Source organism: Dichotomopilus funicola (assembly GCF_033296635.1).
Source record: "Dichotomopilus funicola strain CBS 141.50 unplaced genomic scaffold C8A04scaffold_24, whole genome shotgun sequence".
In the NCBI taxonomy this organism is placed as follows: domain Eukaryota; kingdom Fungi; phylum Ascomycota; class Sordariomycetes; order Sordariales; family Chaetomiaceae; genus Dichotomopilus; species Dichotomopilus funicola.
The window spans coordinates 51,104-72,221 of record NW_026944045.1 but is presented as its reverse complement, the minus strand read 5'-3'; the positions used below and the strand labels follow the sequence as shown (position 1 = coordinate 72,221).

At 55.5% G+C, this 21,118-nt stretch overlaps 5 protein-coding genes across 5 annotated transcripts; 3 read left to right on the top strand and 2 right to left on the bottom strand.

Annotated features, from left to right (window-relative positions):
* Positions 1 to 122: 122 nt before the first annotated feature.
* On the bottom strand, positions 123 to 2,146 carry C8A04DRAFT_27823 (FAD binding domain-containing protein; the record flags this gene model as incomplete). The annotated part of the gene is made up of 3 exons (XM_062780425.1): positions 123 to 1,635; positions 1,701 to 2,007; positions 2,113 to 2,146. The coding sequence occupies 3 exons, from the start codon at positions 2,144 to 2,146 to the stop codon at positions 123 to 125; spliced, it is 1,854 nt and encodes a 617-aa protein (XP_062637740.1).
* A 1,733-nt stretch (positions 2,147 to 3,879) lies between these two features.
* Positions 3,880 to 4,796, top strand: C8A04DRAFT_27822 (uncharacterized protein; the record flags this gene model as incomplete). Its single annotated transcript, XM_062780424.1, has 4 exons — positions 3,880 to 4,157; positions 4,255 to 4,564; positions 4,636 to 4,695; positions 4,764 to 4,796. The coding sequence occupies 4 exons, from the start codon at positions 3,880 to 3,882 to the stop codon at positions 4,794 to 4,796; spliced, it is 681 nt and encodes a 226-aa protein (XP_062637739.1).
* A 3,061-nt stretch (positions 4,797 to 7,857) lies between these two features.
* On the top strand, positions 7,858 to 12,923 carry C8A04DRAFT_27821 (uncharacterized protein; the record flags this gene model as incomplete). The annotated part of the gene is made up of 5 exons (XM_062780423.1): positions 7,858 to 8,687; positions 8,772 to 9,345; positions 9,574 to 10,857; positions 10,940 to 12,214; positions 12,279 to 12,923. 5 exons carry the CDS (start codon positions 7,858 to 7,860, stop codon positions 12,921 to 12,923), a joined length of 4,608 nt encoding a protein of 1,535 aa, XP_062637738.1.
* Positions 12,924 to 14,130: 1,207 nt separating this feature from the next.
* Positions 14,131 to 15,155, top strand: C8A04DRAFT_27820 (uncharacterized protein; the record flags this gene model as incomplete). The annotated part of the gene is made up of 4 exons (XM_062780422.1): positions 14,131 to 14,230; positions 14,342 to 14,383; positions 14,447 to 14,563; positions 14,692 to 15,155. The coding sequence occupies 4 exons, from the start codon at positions 14,131 to 14,133 to the stop codon at positions 15,153 to 15,155; spliced, it is 723 nt and encodes a 240-aa protein (XP_062637737.1).
* A 1,004-nt stretch (positions 15,156 to 16,159) lies between these two features.
* On the bottom strand, positions 16,160 to 19,221 carry C8A04DRAFT_36618 (uncharacterized protein; the record flags this gene model as incomplete). The annotated part of the gene is made up of 7 exons (XM_062783583.1): positions 16,160 to 16,469; positions 16,559 to 17,004; positions 17,064 to 17,617; positions 17,695 to 17,976; positions 18,041 to 18,904; positions 18,983 to 19,027; positions 19,107 to 19,221. 7 exons carry the CDS (start codon positions 19,219 to 19,221, stop codon positions 16,160 to 16,162), a joined length of 2,616 nt encoding a protein of 871 aa, XP_062637736.1.
* Positions 19,222 to 21,118: the final 1,897 nt, after the last annotated feature.

Below are 21,118 nucleotides of genomic sequence, written 5' to 3'. Positions count from 1 at the left end.
CCCGATTCCTGTCGTACACGTCTTTTTTTCGACGCAATCTATCCCAATGCGCCCTGCCAGGCTTTGAAACCATGGCGTGGTATAAATGCTATCATCACCTCACAACAGCCTCAAGGGTTTGTTCAAATTTCCAGAGTAACCTTCTGGCCCTTGACCCTCCCAATCACCTGCGAGGGTGCGTACTTGGGAATGACCTCGTCATCGTGGAGCATCTCAAACTCCTCGGTGGCGTCGCGGCCCATGAAGTTGAGCAGGGCCTGAGGACCACCCGGGTGGTCATCAAGCCAGTTGGTGAGGTCTAGGACAACACCCTTGACAACAACCCAGAGGTCCTCCTTCTTGTTGTGCTTCGCGACCTCCTCAAGGGTGTACTCCTTCTCAGGGATGGAGAAAGCCTTGGGTTCGCTCGACTCCGTCTTGGCGCCTGCCGCGGGGGCGCTGGTAGCCGCGGCCTGGGCCTTAGGGCCCTCGGCGCCACTAGCACCGGCCCACTCAACGGAGATCTTGCCCGGGGTGGAGGGGTCGATGTGCAGAGCAATTTGTCCAAGACGAGCCGCACCGGCGGAGCCTGCCAGGGCCTTTTGGAAGAGATAGTTGCTGGCAGTATCACCGGCGACGCGACCGTAGACAACGCAGCCCAAAAGGGACGAGCCACCGAGACGGTTGGCACCGTGAACGCCACCAGCAAGCTCACCGCAGGCGAAGAGGCCGTCAAACGGCTTCTGCTCCTTGTTGAGAACCTGGGCCTTGTCGTTGATCTCAATACCGCCCATGGTGAAGTGGAGAACGGGCTCCATCACGGCGACGTGGAAGTCGTCGTTGATGTCGACGGGCATGTTGTGGAAGAACTTCTTGCCCCATGGGTCCTTCTGCTTGCCCTCAGCAATAGCGTTGTACGTCTGGAAGGTCTTCTGGAGGTGGTCGGGGGTGCAGCCAATCTCCTTTGCGAGTTCCTTGCCCGTCATCTTCTTCATGAGGCCACGGCCTGAGTAGTGGCGGGTATGGAAATCGAGTGTGTTGGAGGCCTTGGAGTTAAGCACCAGGCGGATGGGGAACTTGTTCTTGTCCTTCTCCTTCCACATCATGCCAGAGACGTAGTCACGGTGGCCGAGCTCATCGCAGAAGCGGTCGCCATCGGCGTTGAGGAGAAGACCGCCCTCACCACGGAGCGCTTCGGCAGCCAAGAACTTCCACTTGGAGCCGGGGTCCTTGGGGTCCACGAGACCAGTAGGGTGGACCTGAACCTTGTCCATGTCGATGCCATTACCGCCGATCGCCATGACCATCTTTTGGCCATCACCGGTAGCGTGGGAGCCGTTGGTGGTAGCGAGGCCGAAGGTGTCGGGGCGGTGTTGCTTCAGCAGAGAGCCATCGCCGAAATCGGCGGCATAGCCGCCAGTGGCGAGGACGACCGGTCCGTCAAGAGAGGCGGTCTCGCCGTTGTGCTCGTACTGAACACCGGTGATGGTGTTGCCCTGCTTGTTGAGGTTGGTGACGCGGGCCTTCTTGATGATGCGAACGCGGTGGGGCTCGGTCTCAGCAAGCTCCTCAAGCCTTTGCATAAGAGCGTAGGTGATGGCCATGCCGGGGAACTTGGCGTCGTGGCCACGGTGGGTACGGGGCTGAGAGTGACCACTATAGGAGAGAGAAGCAGTTAGAAACGGGGTGGGGAAGAGCTGCGGGAGCCCGGTTCAACGTACCCAAGACGAGAAACAAGAGTAAGGTCAAGGTTGAACACATCCTGGAGCCATTCCACGGCGGCGGCCGACTTGTAGGTAAGGACCTTGATCAGGTCGGGGCGCGCCTTGTCACGGGCGGACTTGAGGGTGTCATTGTAGAACTGCTTCACGCTGTCCTGAATGTTGTGATCGACTTGTGTCCTTGTGAGAGCGCCGTTGATGCCGGAAGTGGCCTTTGTGGAGTTGCCGCCGAAGAAGCCCTGCTTGTCGAGGACCACGACGTTACCGCCGGCGAGGTAAATGGTATGGGCAGCACTGAGGCCGGATACTATAATCCAGAAAAGGGGGTTGTCAGTCAGCGTCATGCAAGAGGCACATGATACCCGGAACAATGACGACACACGCTCGCGGGGTTGAAGGAGGGTTCACTCACGGCCGCCACCGACGACAATAACGCTCGGAGCCATTGCGATGGGGGTATCGTAAACGAAAAAGAGAGACGTGTGGATTGAAATGAGACGAGCTGGTGTTGTCTGGAAAAGTAGAAAGAGGAAAATGGAGGAATGGAGGCAGATGGGAAGTAGTTATCTGACCGACGGGGTTGCGCCTGCCGAGCTTGCAACGGCCGGGCTGGCGTTGGAATTGCTGGCACGCTGATTCGTGAGCCGAGGTCGAGGCCGGGGACTGCGACAGGGGGGGCGCTTCTGCAAATCCGCCCTCGAGGAGGCGATGCGAGGGACTCTCTTGGGGCAACCCGGCACGCTGAAACTTGCAAACTTCGCCGTGCTTCGTCCTGTTCAATATGTTGCAGCATACAGTAAATTTTGAAGGTGTGATTCTTCCTTTTTATTATTCTTATGAACCAATGATTCCGAAGACAACCTTTCATACAACTAGCTTCCGTGACCGGCGCCGTCGTCCCTCGCGTTGATGTTGGCCGAGGGCAATTGAAAGTGGGTTCCAGCGATGGGGACTCGGGGAGATGGGCCGAGGCTTCCCACGGGCAGTCAGTGACGGCACCTCGCAGCTGGGGTCCTCGCAGGCTCACACCCAAATCGGCGGAGACCCCGGACCAGACCCCAAAAATCGCCTGCTTCCCCCAATGTGGGGAAACGAGTTGAGAAACCTCCACCACCAACTTCTCAGGCGAACAGGGGAATCGTTCGACTGCCGAATTGCGGGAGAGTTTGATGTCTGGAGTCGTACGTTTTCAACACATGAAAAAGGGAACGCGGGTCTTCCGTCTCCATGCCCCTTCTTTCCCATGTGCCAAGGGTCCATTCCCCACGGGCAGTCACGAGTTCCATGCTTCCCGCCCGCGCCCAGTGGATCGTGTTCTGGCATGTGATTCAGGCGAACACAGAAGCCCGCATCTGACCATCCCTCGGACATTTTTCCAAGTTCCTCATGGCGTGGACATCCGGATTGGCTACTTTCATCGGCCGAATTCAAGTGAGCGGCCTGAAGAAGGGCACGCGATATTTTGAACGATAGGCCCTGTCGCAGTATCGTCGTTCTGCCCGTTCCTTGGGAGCGTGACATTCCTGGATGGGCGGGAGCAGATGCTTAACTCCGCCAAGTCCCGCAGCGATGTGCTGCAACCCATCTCCAGCGTTAGCATGTGATTCCAGGTCAATTTGTAAAACTCCCTGCAAACGATGATGAAATAACTTTTACATAGTAGTCAATTGTTGATTCAACTCCGTAACCCTGGCAAGCAACGCCCATGACAGAGACCGACGGAAGATGCCCCAATAACAATAACTTTCTTGAAAGGAGTGGCCGCACACTGCAGAGCTTTTCTTCCAACCGCTTCTCCAAACGGAACCGGACAACCCGCACCAGCAAGTATGGCGAACACAGTCAAATGCGACAAATGTGACGGGTTTAAACACGTCTGCGTCAAGGTTAATACACCATGGCTGTCGGATTCAGAAAGTTTATCGACACATCGTTCTATGACACGAGCTTGAAATCGTGATTTTTGGCACGCAACCAAGCCGGAAAGTCAGATGACCACCTACGTCACCACCCGATCCCGATTGGCGACCCAATCATCGGGACAACAACCGTTTCGTTCGCCAACACCACACCCCTGGCTGACGACAACGCGGGAGACGGGACGGTGACTAGACTATACATGTTGAATTGCTTCTCTAGAACCCACTAAAGCCAAAAAAAAAGAGGAGCACACAAGAATATGAAATCGACCCTTTTGTCCCTCTTCGCTCTAAGTGTTGCTACTTCTGCTTCGGCCCAACTTGTCGTGCCTTTCTTCCGGAACCCTTCCGTACCGCACTCGTTCGACCGGAATCACGACCAAGCGCCTCTAATGGATCCACTCGGCCCCGGACCGGCGATACCCCCCTCGGGGTCCTCTCCTTCTACCGACCCGCCCGTAGGCAGCGGAGGCGGAGGTGGTAGCGTGGTCTTATCGGATGTGATGGGTCGGGATCGCAGTATCACCCTTTTTGCTGGGTGCGTTACCCACAGTCTCCAGAAACCTGCTGAGTCCTTTCCTCTATGACCCCCGTTTCGGACCACCATGTTAACGCCATATTTTCTCCCTCGCCAGCTTTATCCGTGACATCGAAAGCGCCTCCCTCCGCCTCGAAGACGCATCGCGCAACACGACCGTCCTGGCGCCGCTCAACTCGGCCGTCGAGAAACTACCCCGGAAACCATGGGAGGACCCGAAGGAGTATGACACGTTTGGGTCCAACGCATATGAAGGCGGCGACGGGCGCGAGCGGGCACAGCGCAACATCCGCCGGTTTGTTGAGGCGCACTTGGTGCCCGTGAGTCCCTGGAAGGAAGGAGAGAAGGTGAAGACGGTTGGAGGGGACTCGGAAGTATGGTGGGAAGAGAAGGATGGGAGGAAGCTGGTGAGATACCGACCTCGACTGTGGTCTTTATGTTTGTATGATAGGGTAGGGTTGCTAATGCTAGTGTACAGATTCAGCCTGGGGGGATAGAGTTGGTTGACGTCGCCGGGGAAGTGAAGAACGGCGAAGTGGTAAGTTGGAATTTGAACCCCCTGTTATCACGGAACTACTTCTGGGAGACTAACATCAAGTCGTCTAGTGGATTATTAAAGGCGTACTTAACTACGCCTAATAATAGCTTTTGCAGAGAGGTCGGATTATTTTTACTACGCCTACGGATGGCCGTGATTCAATGCTCTATGATACAGGGATATAGTCATCAAAAGGGAGAGTGGCCGTTGAGCCTTCCCAGTTGCTCGCTAGTTTCAAAATACAAACAACTCTCCGAGGATAAGAAGCACACCGTTCCCGTTGGGACGATCCCCCAAGACTTAACTCTTCTCGATCTTACCGTTGAAAGCCTTTGGCGTGAGAACAAGTGCCGATTTGAGGGGACGGAACAATCGTCGGAGGCCAAGGATATTGGCCGACCGGTATTGTTAGAAGAATCACCACCACCCGCATTGCCGGCATTGTGGATTTGACGACTACAACATCTATATCTTTGTTTAGAAATGTGAGCGCCACACGCTTTGAAGGAATCGCCCCATGTGGGTTTTACACAGTACTGTGCCAGGTGGGGATTCTATGGGGTGAAGGAATTGGGATTTGATATGGGATGAAGAGTTTCTCGGCTCATTTGGGCCGGTCGAGCCAATTGAAGCGACGCAAACAGGTCTGAAATACCGGAGCTCCGTCCAACCTATTATGATTAGATTTGTACTTTTTTGGTTTAATGATGGAATGTCGGGAGATCCATTGAAGGAAGCTCGGGAATCCGTGTAAGTGAGCTGTACAGACACTGGTTGCTTATCGCTTCTCTCAATGTGTATTTCAAGGATAATTTGTACCGACAGGCCTACACGGCACCCAGACAAGGACCAACTAGTAGGATTTGAAGAGAACACCTCCTCGGAGCTTGGCAGTTCTATTTTCTTCAATTATATGGCCATCTCCAAAGTCGGCCGCCGTGGGGACATCGGGATACTCCATAAGCATCCCTCATGGATAAGTTATTTACAAACAACCTCTACAGGAGGAGCCAAATGAATGATGGGGATGTGGGCTTGTAGGGCTGCAATGCGGGAGGTAGCCGGCCGCCACAATATAGGGCGCGGGTTTTAGACCACAATTAATGCCGGCGGAAATTTAGGATACCGGCAACGTCGGCGGCCGCTGTCCGGCCCTCAGGCTCCTGGTAATGAGTCAACGTGTCGAGTCCGTACCAAATCTAGGAGTTTCGGAAGATCGGAAAGGGGAAACGATGGAGCTCAGTACGTATGAGACATGTATTGTTGTGGGCGTCTTGGTGGCCTGAAGGTGACACTCCAGAGTTAGTGTATGCTTAGCCTACTCATTAAACATCGGGGGGGACGCAATGCACCCGCCGGCCATCGCGGCACGGCCGCCCTGATGTCAGTACCTTAAGGAGGTATGGGGCCCCGACCACGCCGCCGGCGTATAGACCATACCCACCGTGTGGACGAGCCCGGAGCACACCGCAATGGGACCACAAGGATGGTTTCAAGGCGCGCCGGCCAGTATGGTTGTTTCAGCATCTGTTTAGATCAGCGTGATTGCTTCAGCGAGGCCATGATTTGAGTTGAGAGGACTTGAGCGGCCAGGGATGAGCGGAAGTCCGCCCTCATGATCTTACCGAAGTTGGTGGTTGACGAGCGTCCGGATCTAAGTGTAAGAGACCATTGACTCCCGGGCTTTCTTATCTTCCTCCTCTCTCATTCTCATCAGCACCAGCATCTTCAACTTCACACCATCATCGCAACTACAATTTCCTCGAGCTTCATTCGCCCTCTCACCACTACAACTACAACATACTACCAACCGCCGCCATGTGCCAATACAACCGTACCAACTACACCTGCGGGGACCACATCGACACCAAGATCGCGGACTGCTCCGTCAAGAGGTCCGGACGCCCATGCAGCGCAAAGCGCATCGTTAAGCGCATCGAAGCCACAACCCCGTGCTTCAGCTGCAACACCCCGCCCCCCTAGACGCCTTACCTAGGCATAAGTGGCAGCTCTCCGCGGTGTGGCCGGTGAGTATTCGGCGCCGTCTCAAAGTAACCCGATGGCATAGCGTCCCGCCCACTAACTTAAGTTGTCTCCTCACAGAACTTGCCAGACGGGCCGGGCTGTTGGAGGGTTGAGAGTGATGCACCTCCTAAAGGGATTGGGATAGAAGATAGATGGAAGGAAGGCGCTGGACGCACGATATATGAATGGAGAGAAAAGCCACTGGCTGGTTGATACTCCACTGCCTGTTCCTTTGTTGCCCCCGCTGAACTTCAAGTCCGTGGGTCGTGTATGAACCTCGGCCGTCGTAGTTGTGGCTGATTTGTGATTTCCGCCAAGTCCTAACTTTTAATGCGCCCAGGTTCGGCAGGCGTTTGATACCATCGCCGTGCACACTTGGGGTAATCGAGGGTTTTTGAGCTTGTCAAGGGATTCGGTCTTGGGTATTTGGTTAGGGATGCAGGAGTGCAGACGGGAAGTTCCGAGGCCATGTCCTGCAGAAGATGCATCCGCCCCGAGCGCTCCATCAACGCGCGACCGAGAGGTAGTTAGGTCCCTGATCTGGGCGAAAAAGATGCCGAGGGCGCGCGAAAACGGAGCAGGAGCGAATCAAGGGTCGGGCGACGATGCGAGACAGACAGAATAGCCCGGAGTTCTGCCGCTTATCGCTTCTTATCGGGTTGCGACCAGGGGGCAGAGATCTGCGGGCTCTGTTTCTCGGCGTCAGAACAGGCTCTCAGCCAAGGGTAGCACACACGCTTCTCAATTCTGCGATGCGTTTTCTCACAAGCCGCGTGTAACCTTTTCTCTGCCATCTCGACAGCCCCCTCTATCTTCCCTCCGGAACCCTCGAAGTGGCCATCCTACGAACCTGGGTAGGCCCGCCGAGACCTTATGAGAATACCCTTTGCAGTTGTAAGCACCAGCTCTTCCGATCGGTAGCGGCGAGAAGGGCACAGGGCACCGGGCTTCGCCCTCAATTGTGTTCGAAGCCTCTCCTGAGCTGGATCCCGCTCCCGCCCGTTCACTCCCCGACACCCTGAGCCTCACCCCTCCCGACACACCCACCATTTTGTCTTCATTAGTCGTTCAAGTTTTTGCTTGTCGCATAACGGGGCATCTAATCCCTTTGCCAGGGGCTTCAAGCAGCCAGACAGGATGAATAGCCAGCCGCTGCACGGCAGTGGCTTCGACCGCGACCGTGACCTCGACGAACGTCATCGCGCCCACCACCAGGATGATATTGCGAGACGCGAGAAAGAGCGTGAGCGTGACCGCGACCGTGACCGAGATGACGTTGATCGCCAGCATCGCGACCCATATCCACCTGCCGCCTCGAGCGCGGCCCCTGCACCCCACCATAGCACCGCCGGGTCGCTACCTATTCACCAACCCGTCGCATCTCGGATCGCAAACTCCATTACCGGCCCCGGCGGCCTGTTAGCAAACCACGGGAGCTCTGCCCCATCGTTGCCCATCAGCGGCCCTTCTGCGCCGGCTCCCGGCTTCGGCGGCTCGCTCCACGGCGACACCAATCGGCCTCCCCAACAAGGCGGTCCGCCACCCAACGGAAGTGCTCAACACCAGGTCTTTGTCGCGCCCGGGTCTCACGGCCCAAGTGGATCTAACGGCCCCAACAGCTCCCTTGGGCCGGCTGGCGCCGGTGCCATCTTCGGCGGTCCGCTCCAGCCCGAGAATGGCCGGGGCGCGCCCCAGGACGGTGCCCGAGCCATGCAGCAATTGCCGTTTGGCTCTGGTATGGGCCCCGGGCACGCCATCCCTCAAGGGTCTACCGGGATGCCCCAGGGGCAGCAGCCGATTCTCAACGTAGGCTTGGCCCAAGCCTGTTTGCGCTCATCGTCGTTCAGCACTGACTCGCCGCCGCAGGATGCGCTGAGCTATCTTGACCAGGTCAAAGTCCAGTTCCACGAGCAGCCAGATGTTTATAACAAGTTCCTCGACATAATGAAGGATTTCAAGAGTCAAACGTAGGTGCCCGGTGCCCACTTACCGAATTAGGACAGGAAGCAAAACAAAACAAAGAACAAGAGAAGCGCTGACTCGAATGCCAGCATCGATACGCCGGGAGTAATCAGCAGGGTTTCCGACCTCTTTGCCGGCCACCCTAACCTCATTCAAGGATTCAACACGTTCCTCCCGCCTGGATATCGCATCGAGTGCGGCCTCGAAAACAACCCAAATAGCATTCGCGTCACGACCCCATCCGGCTCCATGATCCATTCGATCGGTTCAGGGCGGTTGACACAGCACGAGCCGGCGCAGTCCGCGGGCGCGCCGCCACAGAACTTCCTGAACCCCCGTACAGGCTGGCAGCCGCCTTTACCTCACGGCGGGGAGAGCCCTGAAACCACTTTTAGCGTACCGGCGCAGAACGGTTCTTTCCCTGGGTCAGCCCACGGGCAGGCGGCTCCGTTTGACGGCACCAGCCCGATTCAACAAAGGTCGGCACCTGCCAACTCAAACGGCACTCCTTTGAACCACGGCCCCGGCCCGCGCAACACACAAACCCCGACTCCCGGTGCTGGCCCTGCCAGCGCAAACGGTAGCACAGCCCAGCAAGGTGGTCTGGAGAAGCGCGGCCCCGTCGAATTCAACCATGCTATAAGCTATGTCAATAAAATCAAGGTAAGCAATGACTCTTTTCTCTTTTTCATAGCAGCACCACTTTGTGCATCTGGGTCGCGACTTTTCTGTCCAGCGGATTCAACCCGAATAAAATAACAAAATAACAATAAAAACAAACCAAAAATCAAAAGAAGAAGACTTCAACGGGCTGGACAGGTTTCTAGGGAGACCTACCTCCCTGCCGGCTTTCCCTATCGATTTATCACGACTGCTAACCGCGAGACTTAGAATCGTTTTCAGGATAAACCCGAGATATACAAGCAGTTCTTGGAAATTCTCCAGACATACCAACGCGAGCAAAAGCCGATTCAGGACGTGTACTCTCAAGTCACCAGCCTTTTCCATACCGCGCCCGACCTCCTCGAAGATTTCAAGCAATTTTTGCCCGAGTCCGCCGCGCACGCTCGAGCTGCCGGCCAGCGTGCCGAAGAGAGCCTGGCCATGGCGGTATCAACACCGACCCCGCAGCCCGGGAATGCCGCCCGCGATGGTCCAAAGATGCCCCCCGTTGGCAACTTTGCTCCGCCCGCCAGCGCAAGCAAAGAGGGCAAGAAACGCAGGCCCGAGAAGGCCGCGCCCCTTGGCGCCACCGGCTCCGATCAAGCACCTACCTCGGGGATGCGAGGCACCCTTCCTGCAACGGCACTCGGTCACAAGCGCGCGAAGCTTTCCCACAAGCCGAATGCCGCCGAGACGGCCTTCATCGAGCCGACATTAACGCCTCTCATGCCCGAACCGCTGGCACCGACATCTCTCGCGTCGTCGACGCAGGACGACTTGGCCTTTTTCGACAAAGTGAAGAAGCACATCGGCAACCGGACAGCATTTACCGAGTTCCTCAAGCTCCTGAACCTCTGGACCCAGGATTTGATCACGACTGATGTTTTGATCTTCAAGGCAAACGAGTTCCTGGGCGGCAACCCCGAGCTTCTCAACGGTCTGAAGGCCATGATGCGGCAGGTCCTTGCGGATGAGGCGATTGGGAACCGTCCGGAGCCTCCTACGGGCCGAGTGTCGCTGAGCAACTGTCGCGGATTTGGACCTAGCTACCGTTTGCTGCCCAAGAGGGAGCGCCTCAAGCCCTGTTCCGGGCGCGACGAGCTTTGCCAGTCGGTTCTGAACGACGAGTGGGCGTCGCATCCCACTTGGGCTTCGGAGGATTCTGGTTTTGTCGCGCATCGCAAGAACGCTTACGAGGAAAGTCTCCACCGTATCGAGGAGGAGCGCCACGATTATGATTTCTTCATCGAGGCCAACCAGAAGTGCATCCAACTCCTAGAGCCGATCGCTCAGCAGATGCTTTCGCTCCCCCCCGCGGACCGGCCCAACTTCAAGATGCCTGCAGGCCTTGGCGGCCAGAGCACCTCGATCTACAAAAGGGTGCTGAAGAAAATCTATGGTCCTGAGAAGGGTTGTGATGTGGCCAACGACTTGTTCAAACACCCCTTCACGGTCGTCCCGGTTGTTATGGCCCGCCTTAAGCAGAAGGATGAGGAGTGGCGGTTCACCCAGGTAAGATTCTCAGCGGTTCCTTAATAGTCATTTTCCTTTCCATCTCGTCTTGGACTGTTCACTAACGATGTGTTCGCTGTAGCGTGAGTGGGAGAAGGTCTGGCAGAGCCAGACTGAGGTTATGCACCTCAAGAGTCTAGATCACATGGGGATTCAAGTGAAGAGCAACGATAAGCGCAGCCTTTCAGCGAAGCACCTTGTTGATCTCGTCAAGACAAAGTATGAGGAGCAACGCCGTATTCGCGTCGCTAGGGGCAAGACGCCTCGCTACCAGTTCTCCTACACCTTCGATGACGAGGATCTTGTCTTGGACCTACTCCGCATTATGGTCGTCTTCGCCAACGTCGGCGGTCAGCATAATGCGCAAGAGCGCCGGCGTATCTCGGAGTTTTTCGAAACCTTTATTCCTCAATTCTTTGACATACCTGAGGACAAGGTTTCCGAGAGACTTGCCGATATTGATCAAGACTCGGCGGAGGAGGATGAGGACGACGCAGCCCCCATGGAACTCACCAACGGCCGCAGCCGCCGCAATGGCAAGAAGTCGGATCTCCTCCGCGGCGTCTTGGATCCTGGCCGCAATGGCAGCCGAAGCCGTGGCCAAAAGGAGGAGAGCGCCGCTTCGGGCAGCAAAGAGACCACGCCCGACGTGGGATCGGCTAACGAGGAGGAGATGCCGGACGCACCTGAGGACTCGTCGGTCCCTGAGGTCTCGAACGGTCGCTGGTTGCCTACCGTCCCTGGCCCTATCATCGTGGAGAAGAGCAAGGGCGGCAGGGGGTCTGATCTGGTTGATGTCGACGGGGAGCTCAAGGCGGATGCGCCGTTCCCGAGGACCTGGTACAATTTCTACTGCAACCAGAACATCTTCGTCTTCTTCACCCTCTTCCAGACACTCTACAAGCGCCTCCAGGATGTCAAGCTCAGCAAGCACAGCGTGGTGGAGGAGATCCGACGCGAGAACGCCGAAAAGCCAGCCAAGATCTTGGGCCTCGTCCACGAGGGCCTGCGCTACTTTGATGGCGAGGATCCTGCGACATTCTGGCCCAAGACTCGGGAGCTGATTGAGGATTTCATCACGGGCGAGATTGACGAGAACCGGTTCCAGGAGGTCATGCGGCACTACTATCTCCGCCGAGGATGGAAGCTTTACACCATGCAGGAACTGCTCAAAACCCTGTGCCGAATTGGGCTGAGCTGCAACAACCCAGATGCCAAGGGTGAGAAGACTAAGGAGCTGGTCAAGGCATATCTGGACAGCCGTCTGCAGACGGAGACGAGCTTCCAGAACGAGATCAGCATGCGGAAGTTTGCCGAGAAGTGCATCAAGGATGGCGAGATGTTTGTTGTTGCTTGGGTATGTATGCCCCTTTCTTTTGACATGATTTCGTATCATGAATACTGACATGAAATACCACTAGTATCCCGGCAAGAAAGAGTCCACCGTGCGTTGGCTGCAAAAAGACGAGACCACGTTCTACATGGATGAGATGGAGCGCATTCAGCAGTGGCAGTATTACATCTCCTCGTATATGCGCATCGAGCATACGGAGGGTGTGATGCGGTCACGGCTGCAGAAGGTTCTTCTAGAGCGCAACCTGCCGTCTGACGTGGCGACCAAGGACCCGTCCGAGGACAACTTCATGACCAAGCCGCTCGTCATCCACGAAGCTCTGGTAGTTAGAATCTGCCTGAACTCGTCCAAGATGGTCTTCGAGAAAGGCACTTCCGACTTCTTCATCTACAACACCACCGCGGGCGCCTCTCGTACTCAGGCCTCTTCCGGCAACGGCGGCGAGAATGAGAATGACAACGAACCTGCTGCGTCCGCTGTCGCCGCCGCTGCTGCTAACGACGAGGACCGCGAGATGGAGGCTGATAAGGAGGCATTCCGGCGTGAAATTCGCGCCGAGAAGCTCAAGGAGAAGATGGTGACCAACAACGCCTGGATGAAGGGTCTCAGCCACGAGGACGTACAAAAGGCAAACAATGACTTCCAGATGTGGAAAGAGACCGAGGCGGCCATTGAACAGGATGATTCTGCGGATGTGACGATGGAGGGGTAGAATTCGGCGTTGCCGGGCGTGGGGATTGGGCAGAGGGGGTGGTTGTTGTTGTAGGCTGGACTTTGTTGGATGGAGGATGGACGGTTACTGGGTTTTGGGGGGAATTGCACCGGCACACATGGCGCTTGGGGCGTATTACGAGTATGGAATATATGGCGTGGGTGGCGGGGGAGATGGAATGGGGATTAAGGACAGAGAAGGAAGGAGACTGGTATGCCGCAACAGCCGTTTGCAGCGAGAGCCGTCTGTTTGTTTTCTTGGCCTTGTTTCCTCTCTCCTTTTCATTTCTCTCGTTTTTGTTTGTTGCAGATTTTCCTCTTTTTTTTCTTTCCCTCTCGTACTATTATTTAACTTTTCCCCCATCCTTCATTCCTCCTTTGCCTTGCGTTTATGTTTAGGGTGCGATTAAGGGGACGTATGCGTTGGGACGTTTGCATTATTCATCTACTCTCCCTCCTCCCCAACTCATTCCCAGCTAGGCCGGCTACTTATACAGGTCTATTTACGTCTCTTGCTTGTAGCTCATTGCGCATCGTTTACTTTCGGATTTTATCAATTCAGGGCCGTCTCTTTCTGCCGTATATTCCACGCGTGTATTTGTCATATGTGCCTCTTCCCACCAGAAGGTAGTTCGCGATCTGAGGTTGAAGCTGTGATAGGAAGGCAAGTGAGGCAAGCAAAGCTAGCCAGAATGCACACTAATTATCTTATTATGAGCTTGAATTAATAATGATTATCGATGGATCAGGTTGTGACTTGAGGAATAAGTACAACCCATCACTATCTGTATGAGCTTGTCCTTGTCCCGCAGCAAAAGCTTCGAAAGGCCCCACTTTTATATTGTAGTCTTGGCATGATGCCGTCTCCACAACGGCCTGCAGCTTCCTCCTGACAGCCGACATTGAATTTCATATTCACTTAAACAACTTCTGCCTCGCGCTTGTGTTCTCTCATTTTTGTTCGCCACCAATGAGACGGTCGCGGACCCCTCACATCTCAGTATGAAATCTCAATTACGGCCCACCGGCCTCATCCTACAACTCCCAAGGTCGGCATGTGGTGGAATACAAGGGACGCTGTGGCAGACTCCCAGATCGATGACCCCACCAACAACCAAGGCCCTTTTCTCCTCGAGCGCTTTCACAGTACCACCCCCATCACTCCCTCGATCGTTATGTCGTGTCAAGCTAAGCGGCGCTTCACACCAATGTCTGCGGAGGCCAGATCAATGGGTCGGGAGGGCGGTGTTTTCATCGGCATCAGCGCTACGGGCTGTTGGGGGAAAACCAGCGGAGTTAGGGGGAGGTGTAGATGAGGCTACACCGGGGAGGAGCAGGCCAGGTGAGGACAGCCAGAACGTCTACTAGTGTTCCAAAGGATATTTGCTAAATGTATTTTTTTTTGTTCGCGGTGGATAGTCTACCCGGAACGGTTGCTCATCTACCATGCGGGGACAGGAAGTGAGTTACCTTTATCATGTTGATCAGGGTTGATGTGTTTGCTTACTGACATATGCTGGCTAGAAACCACCTTCCTCGCCTATCTAAAAGTCACCACTCTTTTCCTGCTCGGCTTCTTCGACTTTATTGTCGTGCCCGCCTACCTGCAAGCCAGTCACCCAATACTCCCAACCATCGGTGGTATGTTTTCTTACCAGCTCAACTCAACTTCAGCCCCCTGCCCCTCCCACTCCCAAACCCACTCACTCACCCAAGCCAACAACCAATCTACCCAACTAACCAACCATGTCCCTCCCCGCGAACTCTAGTCGGTCTCTGCGGCATCATCCCCGTCATCTACGTAACCTGGAGCACCTCCCCCTTCATCGCCTCCATGCACCTGCACCTGCCCCCCTACGCCCGCTGGTCCCAATCCATCCTCGAGCGCTTCGCCCGCACCGCCCCGCCCAACACACGCCTCGACATCACGACGATGAGCCTGATCGGCAAGCCGCGCGTGAGCTCCGTTACGCTGGCCGACCTGCGCCCCGCGCGCGAGCGGCTGGGCATGGTGAACTATGTGCGCGACGCGACGGTTGCAAATGCGAACCGAAAGTGGTGGCGGTTTCGGGCCGTGACCAAGTTTCATGTGCATGATGGGATGGAGAGGAGTGTGAAGGAAGGGTGGGTGTGGGGGCCGTTGGCGGATGGGATTGCGAAAAGGGCGGCGGCGCGTTGGGGGGATGGTGGAGGTAAGGACGATGGGGTTGTTGGCAGTGGAGAGAAGAAGTAAATAAAGGGGGTAGCAACATTTCGTGAGGGTTGCTCTCGGTTCACCTCGCCCCATACTCTATGATCTATGATGATGTCTTGAGTATATGGCCAAAGGCCCTGCCCTAGTTAGGGTTTTGTATCCTATTTGTATTTGTTTTGATCCTCACATGGCATCTATGGCAAGCGTGATACCTGTGATAAATCTTAGCTTCAAACAATCGCAACCCCCCCCACCACCACATCAGTTCGTGTTCCATTTTGCGTATAGTCTCGTACAATGGGTCTATTCCACCAACGCGTGCACTTTAACCCCGTCCCCAACCACCCGCCCACAACCACATCCGGCATCCATCCATATTTATTCCTCAAATTTCCAACATAAGAAAGGTACGGTGAAGGAAGACAATCGTCTCCTCACAGCGAGTGACAAAAACAACGTCAAGCAACAAGAATATGCTGATACAACTTCCCCACGCTCCATTTCGCCTTCCTTTTTCTTTTCACCCTGCCCCCCCTACCTAGAGCGGATCCCCTAGCCCTTCCCATTATTAGACGGTGATAGTGATACATAGGTAGGTAGGTTCGCGCGTATAACAAGAGCCCTGCTAATCCGGTCCAAGGAAGGAAAAAAATAAAATACCCAGGAGTCAGACACAAAAAGAGTTCAGTCCTCAGTTTTCCAAGATCATGAGCCAAACGCCGCTCCAAAGTCCCCGTAAGTGAGAAAGAACGGTAAAGCATAAAACAAAAACGAGTGGCCCGCCCTGCTGATGGGTATCATCTGGACACCCCCATCCAACCAACGTATCTCTACATGCTGCTCTGTTCTTCCATCTTTCCAGCAATCTGTGCGTAGGACGTGTGTCTAGCAGCGACCTCTTTGAACCAGGGTGAATCCCACAACAAAATAAAAAGCCAATGCAGATAAGCGCCCATAGAACGAATAGTACCACCGGCTGATGGGAAACGAGATATAGTGATAGATGATAATTCAAATAGGATGAAATGAGTAACGCCAACCTCTTAGTGTTGTCGCTTCATGGGCATTTGAGAGTCGTAGTCCCACGCTCGCTTTAGCCCGCCCTCGTAAACACTTGCTACCGACTCTTGCCACATGGCGGGGGTGACAAACGCCTGCGCCGTTGCGGTAGGGTATGGTGGGAGGGGTAGCTGGGATCCCGCCCTGAGCTGGCCTTGGACTGCGTGCATGTCCTGGATACTGGGCGACTCGAGGGCCCCGGCAGACCCAACGCTCAGGGAGCTAGACTGCGCGGAGATTGCAGGTGGCGAAGGTTGATGTATTTGCGGCGCGCCAAAGGAAGTATTCCATTGACTGCGCATACAACTGGTTAGTGGGGTGTTATGGTTGCATGGGGGGGGAGGAATAGGCTCAGGGGGGGGTGTCTAGGCAAGACCACTTACTCAAAGATGCGCGATGGGTTCCAAGAGGGAGCCTCGGACAACGGCAACGTCTGCGACACACCGGACGCCTGGGAACCGTGAACCGAACCCATCGTGGTTAGTGATTGTACGACAGGCGAATCACCCTTGGCGTCCTGGGGCCCGACCGAGACCGGTGTGAGGGGGTGGTTGGTGTAACTAACTTGCGGGTGCTGTATCTGCGAGTCCAGCGTTCGCCCGGGCGGGCTCGGGTGAGTTACCGAGTGCGGGCTGCCGTAAGGAAAACTCGGCTTCAGGACAAAGGGCTTCCGGGTGTCGGCCGAGAAGGCTTCGCGGACCGAGTCGATCTGCTTTTGCATGTCGGGCATGGGCCACGCGCTCATGCATTTCTCCAGAATTCTCATATGGCGAGTAAAGTAGTCCCTAGCCTGCGAGTTCAAGTCCGGGTCAGGCGATGTGACAGCAACCTAGTCCTTTGTTAGTCGGTCGATGAAGAAACAGTTGGAAAAGTACCAGCTAAACGCACCAAGTGTAGTACAATGCAGCTAAGCACCGCATAGATGGTGAAGTTGATACCCCGCTGCATACACTGCAGTCCATTCAGCCCAAACGATCCCGAAACCGCCTCTTGCAGCCTACACAGCATTTTGGCTGCGTTGTATGAGACCATCATATGTTGTTTCCATTCCCCTCCGGGTGTTGAGGGCGTGAGAATTGCCAGTTGTGGTCGGTTGAATAGGATTAACGATAGGTAGTAATACGAGTGAAGGTTGCCCACAAATGCCGAGGGCAACCAGGGTGATGAGCCGTCAGCGGGATAGTTGATGGTCAGGTCTGCCGGCAGTCCAGCTAGCCAGGTGCTGAGGGCTGGGTCGAGTTGCATGAATTCTGGGTTGATACCCCATCCCTTGCTCTTTTTGAGGCGCCCATAGGTCTTTGCCATACGGCTTACCGGACGGACCGCCCGGGCAAGGTAGGAAAAGTTGCGCGACACTAGGTACTCGCTTTCGTCCTGATTTGGCTGCGGTCGCGGGGTCCCAAAATCAACGGTAGCCTCGTCAACCTGGAAGTCGGACCGACCTATTGAGAGTTGAGGGTTAGTATCCAAGTCCGAGGCTCACTATCGGACTATGTCGCCCGGACATGGTACTATTTACCTTGCGGTGACCCAACCATCAACTCGATCACAAACAACGTCTGCCAGATACGGTTTTTCAACCCGCACTCGGCCTGGTTCCCACCGCACGTCCCGCCATTCTGGTGATCTTCAAGATGCTCGTCCAAACCGAGCTCCTTTGCGAGCATCACGCATTGCACAACGCTCTGCCACGACCGGTAGTAATATCCCTTCTTTGGCGCTGATTCCCTGGCCTTGAGAAGAATCATCAGTGCTTGGAGTGTGCTCAGCCGCGGCACATCCATAAACGAGTCGGCATGGCCTAAAAAAACATTAGTTCCTAGAAACTGGACACGGGGGGCGGGGCCTCTGCCGGGGAACCATACGTGTTGCCAGCGCTAACCACTGTTGTCCCTGTGCAGGTTCGTCTGCCAGGCGACCGGCAATAGCAAACATAGCTTCTAGAAGTAGGGGAGAGATGGAGCCTCGGTTATTGTGCCATTGATGGTAAAAGTAGCTCTTGTCCAGAACTGGCACATATGGGTGAGCATTGACGAAGTACAAATCGAGGTATTGGAGTACGGTGTCGTCATCCGGCATTAATTCTGGCGGAATCCGGATCTTGGAGCCTGGGCCTGCCGTCAATGGTGGCAAGAAAGTCTTATATTCATCTCCATCTTCCACCGCCGGCTCTTCCTCCCTGGTGGCCTGTAATTTGCTGTTTAGGTATGGCGCAGTTCCGGCCTCGTCGACTTTCAAAGAACCTAGGAGGTCGGCTAAGTCTTGTTGGGCGTAATCAGACTGCAACGTGCCCGCAGGAGAACCTGGGGTTGGGGCATGTTGCAACGGGGGGGTCGGAAACGCAGCAGTCTGCGCGGCGTATTGTTGGTCGACGGGGCCATATGTGAGGTTATGCGCAACAGGTTGGTGCTCTGCATACTGCACAGGGTGGTAAAGGCCAGTTGGGTCTTGGTACGAGGTATGAGCCGGATAGAGAGACCCTGTCTTTGGGGCTTGGGCAAGGAGTTGCTGGTCGTGAAGAGGTAGCTGTGGCCGGAAGCTGTCGGGAACATGCGCCGTATCGAATTGGGATTGCGCCGCTTCGTATACTTGAGAATCAGAGCCGTCGAAACCATTTGGACGGACACAGTGCAGCTTCAAACGGACACACGCAGAGCACGGCCACGTGTTGGTTGTGGCTGCATCGCATTTGATTTTCCTCCTTCGACACCCCTCGCACGCTCTCATCACTAGATTAGGGTGTCAGCAATCGTCCTCCTTGATGTCCGGCGAACAAAATGAACGAAAAAACCGAAACCGGCCTGTACCTTTTAGCCGCTTGTGCCGGTTGTGTTCATCGACGAAAACATAATCTAAGTTAAGGTATCATGCATTAGAACCTGGACGACGTGGGCCCCCAGTGAGGGGCAAGGACACGGCTAAGCGACGCACTCTTCTGAGCCTCACGAGGTTGTTGTTGTGGATAGGCTTGCGGCGCAAAGGAGAAGGAGCCCATCTGCGAGGCGGCCTGGGGGAGTAACCTTCGGGCTGTCGGATCGTTGGACATGATGGATAGAGCGTGGCGCTGGTATGGGCGCTCTCACGGTGGGCGGCAAGCTGGAAGGGGAGACTGAGCGCGGACGACGGCTGGGTGTTCAATACATGGAATCGATGGAGCGTAGAGTGACGAGAGCACTGCTTCTAAGAGCAGATTGCGAGGCGTCTTCGGATCGCGGTGGTTGGCGGTGGGATAGTTCATCAATACAGGCGCACGTGTGGTCAAAGTCGGTTCTCCTGTTGAGGGTCGTCTCTCTGTCGGGGGCGTTGCGGATGCGGCAACAGGTCGCAGAGGATTTGGCCAGTGGGACGGCGCGGAGCTGGGGAGTGGGCGTACAGTGAGTTTTAGCGATGCGCGCCCGGGATGGATCCTCCCAGTCAGCGAGGGTCGAACCAGGAGAGGGTGCCTGACGGCGAACCCCGGGGTTGCTGATGAAGGGGAACCCTGCGCAGCTTTCTCTGGGCCAACGCGATGCCGTCTCAGCACGAGCAACTAGGTACGGCCAAGCGATGCCGCGCAGCCGGGCCCTTGCACGATCCGATGGGACAATGGGCTGCAATTGTGCGTGAATTCTCCAGTCGAGGGCACACAGTGGACCCCGCAGGGCCGGCGGGCGGATGGAAAGAATTCGGGTATCCGTAACCTGGTGGTGTTCGTAAATCGCCGAGCAAGCCAACAGGGGAGAGGACGGCTCCTGAGAGCGACGGTATCGCCTGAATGAATGCCGACTTAGTAGGTTGATGAATGGGGGGCGATGAACGATGGATGCAGAAGGGACGAGCAGGACCTCCTGGGCACCCCCACAGAGCAACTGATATCTCCAACCCAGGGCGTACCTGCCGTGAATGTAACTCAAGAAAACCAGTCGTCCCTGCTACGTCTCTTCCTGAGCCTCCCTCGGCCCAGCTCCCCAAGCCCCCCAAATAACTAGTGTACACAAGAACTGACGAGGCAAAGATCCATCCGCCATAGGTTAAAAAATCTATCCTAACGTTTTGTGCTATAAAAAGACGGGCGACAATACTCGATCTATTACGAAAACAATCATTTGCACAGCAAACCCGAATAAACACAAACCATATCTCTCCGTACACAACAGTGGGATGAGAAATCACCGACAGATGGTGTGCAGTAACTTACAGAATGTGGCTGAATCTCTCGGGCGTAAAACACGCCACAGCGACATCAAAAAAAATGTATCATTTCCGGTGTACCTAAGGAACGGACATAGCCGCACAAGGCTCTCTCGCATTGACACCATCTCGGTGGCATGAATGAGGAAGGGAAGTACTGCTGCAGTGGTGAATGATGGGGGCGAGCGTTCGAGCCCCTCTTCCCCAAATGCGCGCTCACTTTCAGGGGCGCCCACCCACATCCCATGAGACGAATTAACGGGAGTTCGGGAGTGCGAGGTTGCGTCGAAGGCGGATCAAGGGCCAAGGCGATGATGCGCTCAGTTGGAGTTGCTCGTGGGCCGGCCCCCAAGACAGGGGTTGAGAACTGGGGGGGTAAAATCGTTGGCTGGTCACTGGTCAGGGGGCCTAGAGCGACCGCCAGCCGACCGAGAGCCTCCATCCACGCGACCGACGAAATGGAAGCCGAAACTAGCGAATTGCCCTGGCTTTTCCATGGCCTGAGTGGTGTGTGCTTCCAGGTCCTCGTCACCTCGCCCGCCATCCCAAGGGACCACCCGCCCCATCCGCCCACCTCCCTGTCGTTCTCGCAGCCACAAAACAGGGTGCTGCACCCCCGGTCCCATGGGCAGCGATCATCGCCCAGACTTTTCCCACAACCTTAGCTCTGGTCCGGCCCGATAAGATGCTGGAAACTTCCAACATGCGACCCAAGGGGTGATCCCCTTTTCCAAGGAGGAAGATCACACAGCCCTGGGCTCGAATCTGACTTG